Consider the following 12,825-nt stretch of genomic DNA (forward strand, 5'->3'; position numbering starts at 1 on the left):
ATAGATAGATAGATAGATAGATAGATAGATAGATAGATAGATAGATAGATAGATAGATAGATAGATAGATAGATAGATAGATAGATAGATAGATAGATAGATAGATAGATAGATAGATAGATAGATAGATAGATAGATAGATAGATAGATAGATAGATAGATAGATAGATAGATAGATAGATAGATAGATAGATAGATAGATAGATGATGGATGGATGGATGGGTGGGTGGGTGGCTGGGTAGATAGATAGATAGATAGATAGATAGATCGATAGATTATAACAGACATGACATTAGACTGGGGTGCATTTCCAGTACAACGACGTAACTCGCTGCTTAACCACAGTATGCTATATCATTAGAGAAATTAACTAGTTAGTCACGACTTTTCCCAAAACCGTAGTAGCATGGTAGCGTTTAAACCACACAACAATAGGACTGTCGTGAATGACATCTCATGCAGGTGGTGCAGTAATAATAACTTCTGCTAATTAATCAATTTGAGAATGCAATTATTGTATATGTTAATATATAATAAATGGCATATATATAATAAATGTCAAATTATTGTAGTGCATTTACACAAACAACACAAAATCACATTAACATGCAGTATGTAATTGGTGTACACTTTATTCTTGAATGCGGTTCATTTCTCCACAACGCAATTTCTCTGAGATGCTGTTGTGACAGACACGGACTACTTCATTATTTGTATTCCTTAATTGTTTTGCTTTATTTGATGCATTGTATGTCAATCAGACAGATGCTTCTTGACTTACTGGGTTGGGTAGGCATAAGAGACTAGTTTAAAATAAACCATTGAACAATGACTGAAACTGAGTTTGTTTTAGTGCTCATGCACAGTTTCAATACAATAACACAAATAACGGTGGTCTGCACCAAACGTCAGACTTGTAATCACATTGGGGCAAATTTCAGTCAGAACAAGTCAGATAAAAGTTAGAAACAACTCAGAAAAGACAAACAGCTCAAGCACATGAAAGTAGCTAAAACTCACATGCTGTAGACGCTCCAGGCTCTCCATCGAGTGCTGTCGTGGTCTTGATGTTCTCATTGCTTGGTGTGAACAGCACTTGTGTGGGGCTTGTGGGAGCCACCGGAGGAAATTCTCCATTGGCTGAAGATGAGAGAAAAGACATAATAAATTGGTGTGGTCCAGCAATACTCCTGCAGTCAGAGAAAATGTTGCAGGCATTGTTAAAACACAGTTTATGTAAGCCTATAGATAATAGTTGTATTTTGGCTCAATAAAAAATACTTTTAGATAATCCATTTCATTAACAATACCCATTCTCTAAAGCTCGTAATGATATCCACATCTTTGTCTTGAGAATTGTGTTAATATACGAGACATACACTGAAAAAAATGGCTCAACTGTTTGCATATCTTTCAGATGTTAATCATATGCTAATAAGGTTGCTTGCTGATGATGTAGGAGTCTTAAATGGGTGAACACTTGACCTCAAAATCTTGATATGCATTACTCAACAGGGAAAATTCCATGTCACTTAGTCACTACTTAAAAATGCAGATCAGAAATGGACAATCATTTTATATACAAATAAAACATAACCTTTAGTGATAATTGCTAATACATCAAGAATTTATGGCATTTGTAATTTTTACTCTCATTGGCAAAAGCTGTTACTGGGGTCATGTAACATCTAAGTCAGATGCCTTTGCATTTCATGAGGATTTTCTGCTTCTTTCTCTCTTTGACTGGATTTGACATTTCCATCACCTCCCCTCACGCGATTTTCATGGGGTAATATTGTATGGACCTCTCGATGCTTAAACATGCAGCATAGTAAGCACTTGGGATAAAACATGTATTATCTATATAATTTTACACCAATTGCATTGTCCAGTTCTTGATTCTGATTTGCTGATATGTTGATTGTACAGCTACGGGATAGCTCTTGTTGACTGCATAACATTGGCAAATCAAATTTCAGATTTTGGCCATTTTTCTAAGGAAGATATTTTATTGGTGGCACAAAGTCAGAAAACCTCAAAAAAAAAATGCATGTTTTAAAAGCAGAATTCCATTATTGTCATGGGTTAGGGTGGTTTTCAAAGAATTCTTCAGAACCTCAGTGGGATAAAATATCTGACAGAAACAAATATTTAAGCGTTTGTCTTTAAAGAGTTTCTATACAGCTTTAGTATAATTATGAAGTATGTTATACTTGTAATTATTGGACATAAAACACAGACAACCACAACCCCACACAAGTAGACAACCACCACCGATGGAGTCAAGAGTTTAGTTCATATTTCTTAATTACTCTGACAAGCCACATGAGCTTCTGCATTGTTCCAATTGTCAAATCCCTGTGAAGACAAATCATCCTATTCCCCCAAACATAGCTGCTCAGACAATACTGGAACTAGTATGAAAAATGCTACCTCTCATCTCCATCCCTTAATCATCGCTTTAAAAATACTACATCTACATCCAATTCTACCATACTACCATTCCACATCCAAAAGGTGCAACCCAGGCTCATTCAAAATACGTGTCTCTAAATACTGTTATTACATACCTTACTGCATGTTTACGACAGTTTCAAAGTAAAATGTCCAGTGAGTGGCACTAAAACGTGGGTTCAATACGTGACACTGGCACATTTTTGTTTCGTCGATATAGGCACGTATTGCTGTGTTTGAATTACATTGCGTATTGTGGTGGTTCATAATTCAAATATGCAAGGAGTGTCGCTAAAATGCTCTATCGTTTTGGAAATATCCCCTACACCAAACCCAACCCTAAACCTACTCAATAGTGTTAACAAATGTAAAAGTGATATAAAATGCATGTGTTGATGCAGCTATGCTATTTTAACTTCCTCATGCGGATTTGAGCTATTTTGTTTGAACCGTAGTTTTACAGGGTTCGTACCAGAGCTGTTCATCACTTAAGTGCAATGCCATTTTGCGTGAGCTACCGAGCAAACCAACTGAGTTAGAAAACTCATGAATATGAAGCTGGATATGTGACGACTCAAAAGTATCAGTTTTTAAATCTCGCAGCGTGTAAAAATAGTTTTGAATTCATAACATAATATTCCTCAAGTAATTATGCGCAAAATTGGGCTTTACTTATCGGAACTGTGGACCTGAAAATCATACTTTGTGTGAAAAAGAATAAAAGTTATTGGAGTTTTACTGCCTCTAGTGTTCATTTCAAAACTGCAGTGATTTGTATGTATAGGTACGTTTTGTAGAAATGTAGGTAGAGGCACGTATTTCCAATGAGCCTATGTTACATAGGTGCAGAGGCAGACAAAGTCAACTCCATTACTTGAGTGAAAGTACAGATACTGCTGGTCAAATATTACTCCATTACAAGTAAAAGTTGTAAAGACAACATCAAAACAAACATTTTAAAAATGCTGTCTAATCGCTCTCGCTATACTTTGATGTCACGCACAGAATGGTCTGTGCAGTTCTGCTTCAAGTCCAAAACCTATTGTGTTTTATTAGGAGATGCACAACAGTTCTTCTGTGGTTTTATAGGTAATATTTTCACGTACACAATTTAGCAAAATCAGACAATATTGTGTGTAATGTATACCACAATATTAAACAAAGCTGCTACATTGTAACGACTTTCTGCTTTGACGACCTTGATAGAAATGTAGTGGAGTGAAAAGTACAATATTTGTCTTTCAAATGTAGTGAAGTTAAAGTCATAAGTTACCAGAAAAAATAATACTCAAGTAAAGTACAGATACTCAAAAAGTGTACTTAAGTACAATACTCAAGTAAATGTACTTAGTTACTGTCCGCCTCTGCAAAGGTGCTCTGCTGGATTGTGCTCTGGTGACTGTTGAGGCCATTTAAGTGTAGTGTACTTAATATAATGTTCAAGAAACCAGTTTGAGAAGATTTGAGCTTTGTAACATGGTCCGTTATCCTGCTGGAAGTAGCCATTATTAGATGGGTACACTGTGGTCATAAAGGGATGGATATAGTCAGCAATAATATTCAGGTAGGCTGTGGCATTTATTCTCAAGTGGCCCAAAGTGTAAAAAAAAACACCATCAGCCTGCAAGCCTGATACAAGGCAAGATGGATCTATGCTTTCATGTAGGGCTGTGCAATTAATCGACATACAGTTTCGATTTCGGCTTCCGATTATGAAAATGCAATAATCGAGATAAAACGATTATTGTGCTCCAATCCTCCTTTTCAGCGGTGCAGTTTGGCTCCTCCATAAAAGCCCAAACTCAACGTGCAAATCAATAAAATCTTCTAACGTGCTTTTCACAAAATGGGACGTGCTTGATTTATTAATGTTTATTAGATTTGTTCGTGTTTCTAAAAGTGCAAAAGAGAACTTGTGCTGATCTGTGCATGCGCTCCAACACGGAGCAGAACACGGACATGTAAAGTCAACTTTTAGCTTAAACTGCATGAATGCAGTTGCACAAAAATGTGTCAAAATGTGGTGCTTGGTGATTATTCATGTAAACACTCGTCAGTTATGTCTTAAGTGAATGTAAACAGTTGAGAATGAAAATACATGTGTAACAGTATATTGGATCCGTGCAGCTCTTAAAGCGACAGCGGGTAATAGTCCTTCTGCTGTATCAGACCACAAAAGACAAAGGGAAAATCACTCACTGCTCTTGACTGAAGAACTTTTGTAACTTTAATAAGAAACAAAGCAAGTTTAATTCTTACAGTAAAGACTATGCTGTTTTATTTTACATTTGATTATTCAATTTATGTAGTATGCTGTTAGCTAAATACTTTAGACTTGCATAAAAAAAAACTTACAGCACTGTTTGTTGTATTTGTATGTTTTTTTTCTATTGTTTTTGACATTTGCTTTTGTTTTTATTGTATTACTGAAAGTTTAATTATTTTCAATAATTTGAGGAATTTTATCACTGATATAAAGTTTTGTGCATATTACCCACTAATAATCCTGTTAAATAATTGTGATTACAATATTGACCAAAATAATCGTGATTAATATTTTTGCCATAATCGAGCAGCCCTACTTTGATGTTATGCCAAATTCTGACCCTACCATCTGAATGTTGCAGCAGAATTCAAGACTCATCAGACCAGGCAACCTTTTCCCTGTCTTCTATTGTCCAATTTTGGTGAGCCCATGTGAACTGTAGCCTCAGTTTCCTGCTCTTAGCTGACAGGAATGCTATCTGGTGTAGTGTTCTGCTGCTCTAGCCCATCTGTTTCAAGCTTCATCGTGTTGTGCATTCAGAATTGCTCTTCTGCAGATCTCAATTGTAACAAGTGGTTATTTGAGTTGATGTCTTTCTATCAGCTCGAACCAGCCTGGCTATAGTCTCCTCTGACCTCTGGAGTCAACAAAGCATTTTCGCCCACAGAACTGGCGCTCACTGCATATTTGCTCTTTTTCGTACCATTCTCTGTAAACTCCAGAGATGGTTGCACGTGAAAATCCCAGCAGATCAGCAGTTTCTGAAATACTCAGACCAGCCCGTCTGGCACCAACACCCATTCCACATTCAAAGTCACTTAAATCAACTTTTTTTCCCTATTTTGATGCTCGGTTTGAACTTGAATACATGCCTAAATGCAAAGAGTTGCTGCCATGTGATTGGCTGTTTAGAAGTTACATCATGTTACATTAATACTTTTTATGAAATAAACTCTTCCAGATGGCAGTGCTATACTTGGCAGGCAGTCATCCTATATAGAAACTAAACCACTTGCAGTGCAGTTCATTGATTTTTGTTGATCATAACGTCATTCTGTTTTGCACTGCTCATTTGCAGTCTAGCCACGGTGTCATATGCAATGTGCCTGTCTTAGGGAAGGGCAAGGTTTTTCAATTGGATTTGGTAATGCATAAATGAGATAAATAGAATAATGCACGCTTCTTATCTGATTTCAACTGAAGCATGTAAATGTAAATTTAAAAAGTGTCATTCTACATTTTACTTCCAAAATGACACAATACGCTACTTATAATGCATTACCTATAGCATTGTGATGTAACCACTAGGCCATGGCTCTGACTATTCATGTATTTTTAATTTCACTATGGATGACAAGTTATCAATGGTTTGACTGCAGAAGCACACACTGCAGTAGACAACTTTGGCTGGTGGTCAAAGACAAGATTTCTTGAACTATGGAAGAATGTAATCCTTTGCTCCAAGGAGAACTGTCACTCAGCAGTTTTTTTTTTTAATCTGCCAAGACAATCAGAAAACAGCTTAGTCATCACTCTTCAAATACTTCAATATGTCTCCATATCCAACTGGCCAGTTGTGATACTCGCATGGTAGGTTGACGATAATCCAAATCCTAAAGCCCAGAATGACCTCAAGACCTTACAAAAAATGTTCCCTGATCATTTTGTCACTTTATTTCATTTCTGTACTTGCCTGAAACATATACCAAATATTTCCGAAATTGTCTAAAAATGTCTGCATGCTGTGCTGCTGTCTCTGTTTTACTCACATAGTTTGAAGAAGCACACAACGTTATGCCCTTTTTAAATACTGTGTTGGTCAAATTGATGTCACTTTTATTGATAATGACAGTAGAGAATGGACATGAAATAACGAGGGCAGATAGGGTTCATGCAATTAGGAAATGATGCAGGTCAGGCTCAAACTTGTGTTCCTCACATCAGAACCAAGGCTCAATATGTTAAGGCTGTGCTAGGGCACAGCTCCGTTTTGTGTTAGTATTCTAACCTCACATATACCCTGAAGGTCTGAATTAATTCAGATGAAGCTGGAAGTCAGAGCGGTTTCCTGCCCACTGTCAGTTTCTCTTAAGGGGGATGTCATATGAGGAGTTTTATATGCGTGCTTTGTAGTCTAGATAGCAGTACTTATTGGAGAGCTGCAGGGAGAACGATAAATCAAACATGTGCAAACTTGTAAAATTCTCGACACAATAGTAGGCAATAGTAGTAGTCTACAACAGAAATTGCACCTACATATCTTTAAGCTTGAAAACTTAAGCCACACTTAAAAAATATATGGATTTCATTGCATCGTATGACAAAATATCAAACAACAAAGTGTCATCTGTAAATATTAATGTATGAAGTCAGTTTCTTTCATGTTCACTCTACCAAATCAAAGCAGTTATAAGTTATGCATCTAGTTAAGTCATGAATCTCTTGATGGTGCAGGCTGACGGTCCTTAATGAAATCTGCTAGCTGTCACATCATCAGTTCACAGCAGATGCTGATTGGTCTCTGTTGCGTCTATAGCCAATGAGTTTGCTGTCTAACATTCAAGTTGTTTGGTTCTTTGTTCGCTGTAAGCAAGACTTGCAGAAACCCTGCACTTCCCCAGCTCCACTCGTACAGATCTGCTACAGGCCATTTTATGTATGCTAGCTGTGAGGCAGCACTATGTCTTACATGTTCACAGCTGTGGATGCATTGCCAGTAGCAAATATTTTGGGGCTGCTGAAACATGCAGCAAAAAAAAAAAAAAAAAACATCGACACTTTTCCCTGAACTATGTTTTTTTGTGGTTACAATTCAGAGCAATTATCACTGGACAACATAATGTCTGACTCTAGCTGCCAGATGATTTTATCTTGAGTCTTTCTTTCTTTCTTTCTTTCTTTCTTTCTTTCTTTCTTTGTCTGCAGTAATGGCTGATAAGTCTAAGCCTGGACTCTTCACAGACAGTAGGTTAACCTGAAGCTTTGCATGGTTTATGAAATCGAATGTTTAAGATTGGGACAAAATCTAGATGAATATATAAGCTACCTGAACTTAACTTTGGACATTATTTATCTCCCTTTGTCTACAATTCAGTATTCCAATATCTCCATCCAAATGGCATGTCTCGCCCACATAATCCCTGTGAGATACATTGGAGAGTTCCACTTATGCTGCTGAGAAAGCAAGGCATTCAGTGTCGCTCGTTAGGGAAACACCAAACCATCGCTGAGCAGCTGGCATTGTCATAAAAGCAGCACTGGGTGATTTTACGAGGTTTTGGGCACCACAGGTAGTGCCGCAGAATGACAGTGTCTGGGCATAACATCCTAAAAAACCTAGTATGACTTTCCTGACAGCTTTTTTTATTTTACTGTTCCATCACAGGCTGCCGCTCTGGGTAGGCAATGCAAATTTTCTTATGGATATGACTCCCTGTTCCGAAGAGGAAACTAATAAAAACAGGATAAGAGAGTCTGCCGCTGTGCCAAAGCCAGGAAATAGAGGTAAACACCCACACAGTGAATCCAATGCCATCTGTTTCAATTGTAGAACAGTGAGATGAAGTTGTGGCCCTTACAGGAAACACACACAACAATAGAATTGATGAATGTTTTTATCACCACATGACAGAGGCCACGCCCACAGCAAAATATGTTCATGCAATTTTTCACTATAGAATCTTACCACAACCTCATCACAGGGGTAGTCCTACTAGAGCCATCTGTGGTTAAGAGCCTTGCACCATGAAACAATGTTGATAGATCATAGCTTGTGATTTGTGGGGATAAAAGCAGCCTTCTGTTTACCAGCTCTGAGCTTTAACCACTAAACCAGGGCTTTTCAGCCCCAGTCCTCCAGGCTTCAAGGCCACTGTCCTCCAGATTTTACTTTCAACATTCAAACATGTTGAGCACTTCTGCATCAGTTACTGAATTTTAATGAATTAGCATGATGTTTTAGATATTTTATTGCAGTAGTTGCATTGTATTGCAGTACCACTAGTAGTGGTTTAGTAACTTTTATTTCTATTTTGTTTGTTTTTCTAGTTTCAGTTTATTTTTATTGTAATTTTAGTCATGTGTGGCTGCTAAAGCTGCTAAAGGTATTATTTAAATTATTCAATCTGATGTTATTACTATCTAGTGCCATAAATAGATGATAGATAGATAGATAGATAGATAGATAGATAGATAGATAGATAGATAGATAACTGCAGCATTTTTTTCTCTGCTGTCTAGAAGAAACAACTGATCTTGTGTGGTTTTTCTATCCTAAGGGCCTTGTCCCCATATTATGTAGCTTGTACCAAATTTTAAACAATTACATTTTAAACAAATCAGTCATGTCAGCGATACACAATGCTCAGCCTTGGAAACAATGCTGGATGCTTAGACCGCAAACCCTAGTGTGATGATGTATAACTATCTTTCTTTCTTTCTTTCTTTCTTTCTTTCTTTCTTTCTTTGTCTGCAGTAATGGCTGATAAGTCTAAGCCTGGACTCTTCACAGACAGTAGGTTAACCTGAAGCTTTGCATGGTTTATGAAATCGAATGTTTAAGATTGGGACAAAATCTAGATGAATATATAAGCTACCTGAACTTAACTTTGGACATTATTTATCTCCCTTTGTCTACAATTCAGTATTCCAATATCTCCATCCAAATGGCATGTCTCGCCCACATAATCCCTGTGAGATACATTGGAGAGTTCCACTTATGCTGCTGAGAAAGCAAGGCATTCAGTGTCGCTCGTTAGGGAAACACCAAACCATCGCTGAGCAGCTGGCATTGTCATAAAAGCAGCACTGGGTGATTTTACGAGGTTTTGGGCACCACAGGTAGTGCCGCAGAATGACAGTGTCTGGGCATAACATCCTAAAAAACCTAGTATGACTTTCCTGACAGCTTTTTTTATTTTACTGTTCCATCACAGGCTGCCGCTCTGGGTAGGCAATGCAAATTTTCTTATGGATATGACTCCCTGTTCCGAAGAGGAAACTAATAAAAACAGGATAAGAGAGTCTGCCGCTGTGCCAAAGCCAGGAAATAGAGGTAAACACCCACACAGTGAATCCAATGCCATCTGTTTCAATTGTAGAACAGTGAGATGAAGTTGTGGCCCTTACAGGAAACACACACAACAATAGAATTGATGAATGTTTTTATCACCACATGACAGAGGCCACGCCCACAGCAAAATATGTTCATGCAATTTTTCACTATAGAATCTTACCACAACCTCATCACAGGGGTAGTCCTACTAGAGCCATCTGTGGTTAAGAGCCTTGCACCATGAAACAATGTTGATAGATCATAGCTTGTGATTTGTGGGGATAAAAGCAGCCTTCTGTTTACCAGCTCTGAGCTTTAACCACTAAACCAGGGCTTTTCAGCCCCAGTCCTCCAGGCTTCAAGGCCACTGTCCTCCAGATTTTACTTTCAACATTCAAACATGTTGAGCACTTCTGCATCAGTTACTGAATTTTAATGAATTAGCATGATGTTTTAGATATTTTATTGCAGTAGTTGCATTGTATTGCAGTACCACTAGTAGTGGTTTAGTAACTTTTATTTCTATTTTGTTTGTTTTTCTAGTTTCAGTTTATTTTTATTGTAATTTTAGTCATGTGTGGCTGCTAAAGCTGCTAAAGGTATTATTTAAATTATTCAATCTGATGTTATTACTATCTAGTGCCATAAATAGATGATAGATAGATAGATAGATAGATAGATAGATAGATAGATAGATAGATAGATAACTGCAGCATTTTTTTCTCTGCTGTCTAGAAGAAACAACTGATCTTGTGTGGTTTTTCTATCCTAAGGGCCTTGTCCCCATATTATGTAGCTTGTACCAAATTTTAAACAATTACATTTTAAACAAATCAGTCATGTCAGCGATACACAATGCTCAGCCTTGGAAACAATGCTGGATGCTTAGACCGCAAACCCTAGTGTGATGATGTATAACTATAATATTTCATTTAGGCAGGGAATGAGGGCATAATGTATAACTCTACACATTCCGAAGTGTCATTGGAAAGGGAAATAGCAGAGAGGATGGGATAAATGGCAGCCGCAGTGCTGCCACGTGAAATCGATGTGTGGCAGAAAATGGAGTCAGATATAAATTGCTGGGCAAATATTTCATGGAGCAAGTGAGCCATTCAACATCAGTGGCACTCTCTCTCATGCCAATGGAGAGAGATTAGGACACTTTGTGAAGCGCTCGGATCTTATAAAGATATATATCTCATCGTGTCTAATGATGCTTTAAAATCATCACACTGTGAGGATCAAAGTGCCAGCCATCAAGAGAGAATATTCCCTACACACATTATTTATGTATGTTCAGGTTAATCTGTCTGCTTTGCTGTGTATTAGCTGTCTTTAATGCAAGGATACATTATTGAAAGCTAAAACAAACTGGGATTATAAATTAATGTGTTTTAAACAGCACAGCAAACAACTGTAAAGCCCTATACACTCCTTCTGGGAAGTAAATCACTTTTTCCTCTCACTGTTGCCAGGGTCTAGAAGGGCAAATGTATGATGGAGTCAGTGCCAAGTTGATTCGATCTGCCAAACGCTGAAGCAAGCGCATTGGTTCTTTCAGAGAAAAAAAGCTAGATGCCATAAGGCTCACAAATAAATTATCTTATCCTGTTTAATCCTAGAGGTTTGCATTAATGATTCCTTCCCATTCCTGTTTTTTTTCCCAGCTGTGCAATATCCTGTGCTGATCTCCTTCAAATCCCTCTAAAGAGCCCCCTCAGATGGCTCACAATTTCGTGCAAAATAAAAATGTGGAATTCAAGAGGATGCTTTTCTTGTCAATGTCCTCTTAGCACTGACTTAAAGGTCTTGTCATTCTTGTGTCATCACTGACCTGGCATTTCATGGAATGTGTCAGAGTCGTTGTTTGAAGAGTTGATTCCAGCCTCAGCAGAGAGTGATTTGTTTGAAACATTTGGAAAGTCCTGTATATACAAACCTTAAACATTGCAATCTGATTCATTTTCACAATTCACCAAATCCAATTCATTTTCATACAAATGTATGTACATGAAGTCCAAACAAAACTTCAGCACATATGCCATTCCCAGCCGCCACATTCGTAACTGGAGCCATATGTTTAAAATGTGTTAAATATTAAGTCTTCTCCACTAGTTCATAAGATGAAAGGCAAAAAATAAACACATGATGTTAAAGGGGTCATATGATGTTGCTAAAAAGAACATTATTTTGTGTATTGCTTGTATGACGAAGCGGATATCGTCCTCTTTTGGAAGGCCAAACAAAGTAGTTTGTAGTTCACAACGAAACACACAGCGCCTTCACGACATGGCGGCAGCGGCAACAACAATACTGCAGCGAGAATAAAAGTTACGCCTTTCTTTGCGTGAACATTTGGGCGGTGTTATGCAAATCTTCCCACATCGTGACGTAGATATGTGGGGGCGTGTTAGAATGGCTGTTTTAGGAGGGCGTGGTTGACTCTTAACCAGAGGCGGACAAAGTACACAACTCCATTACTTAAGTGAAAGTACAGATACTGCTGGTCAAATATTACTCCATTACAAGTAAAAGTTGTAAAGACAGATTTTTACTCAAGTAAAAGTACAGAAGTACTTGCTTTTAAAAGTACTTGAGTACCAAAAGTAAATTTCCTTTTTTGTGTCAATGCAACTTACAATACATTACACCTACTGAATACACTGACTAGCTTGTAGTATCTTTGGAATAAAGAGCTTTTAGAATGTTAAAAACCTATGGGGAAAAAACAAAACAAAACAATTTTTTTTTTGTATTATTTAACACCCTTACCCACCCCAACAAAAGCAGGATGGTAGTGATCTCACACAGCTCTGGACACATCTATGCATATGCCTTTCATCCACATTTGAACAGTGAACAGTGAAATTGCTGATAAGGAAGAAAATTAAAAATCTAACCTGCTTTAAAACCCAGCAACACAACTTTAGCTGTATAACTTTACAACAGCAGCACTGCTTTAACAAAAAATCAAAACAGCAAGACTTATTTGACATCAAAATAAACATTTTAAAAATGCTGTCTAATCGCTCTCGCTGTACTTTGATG

At 37.5% G+C, this 12,825-nt stretch overlaps 1 protein-coding gene across 1 annotated transcript in view; it reads right to left on the reverse strand.

Moving 5' to 3' along the window:
- Nucleotides 1–12,825, reverse strand: part of LOC107676115 (leukocyte tyrosine kinase receptor-like) — a 78,364-nt gene that overhangs the window by 34,672 nt on the left and 30,867 nt on the right. The window contains exon 7 of the mRNA XM_016470637.1: nucleotides 1,022–1,141. Coding sequence (XP_016326123.1) covers nucleotides 1,022–1,141 — 120 coding nt within the window. The remainder of the gene's footprint in view (nucleotides 1–1,021; nucleotides 1,142–12,825) is intronic.

Source organism: Sinocyclocheilus anshuiensis, unplaced genomic scaffold (genome assembly GCF_001515605.1).
Source record: "Sinocyclocheilus anshuiensis isolate Anshui unplaced genomic scaffold, SAMN03320099.WGS_v1.1 scaffold2490, whole genome shotgun sequence".
Lineage (NCBI taxonomy): Eukaryota > Metazoa > Chordata > Actinopteri > Cypriniformes > Cyprinidae > Sinocyclocheilus > Sinocyclocheilus anshuiensis.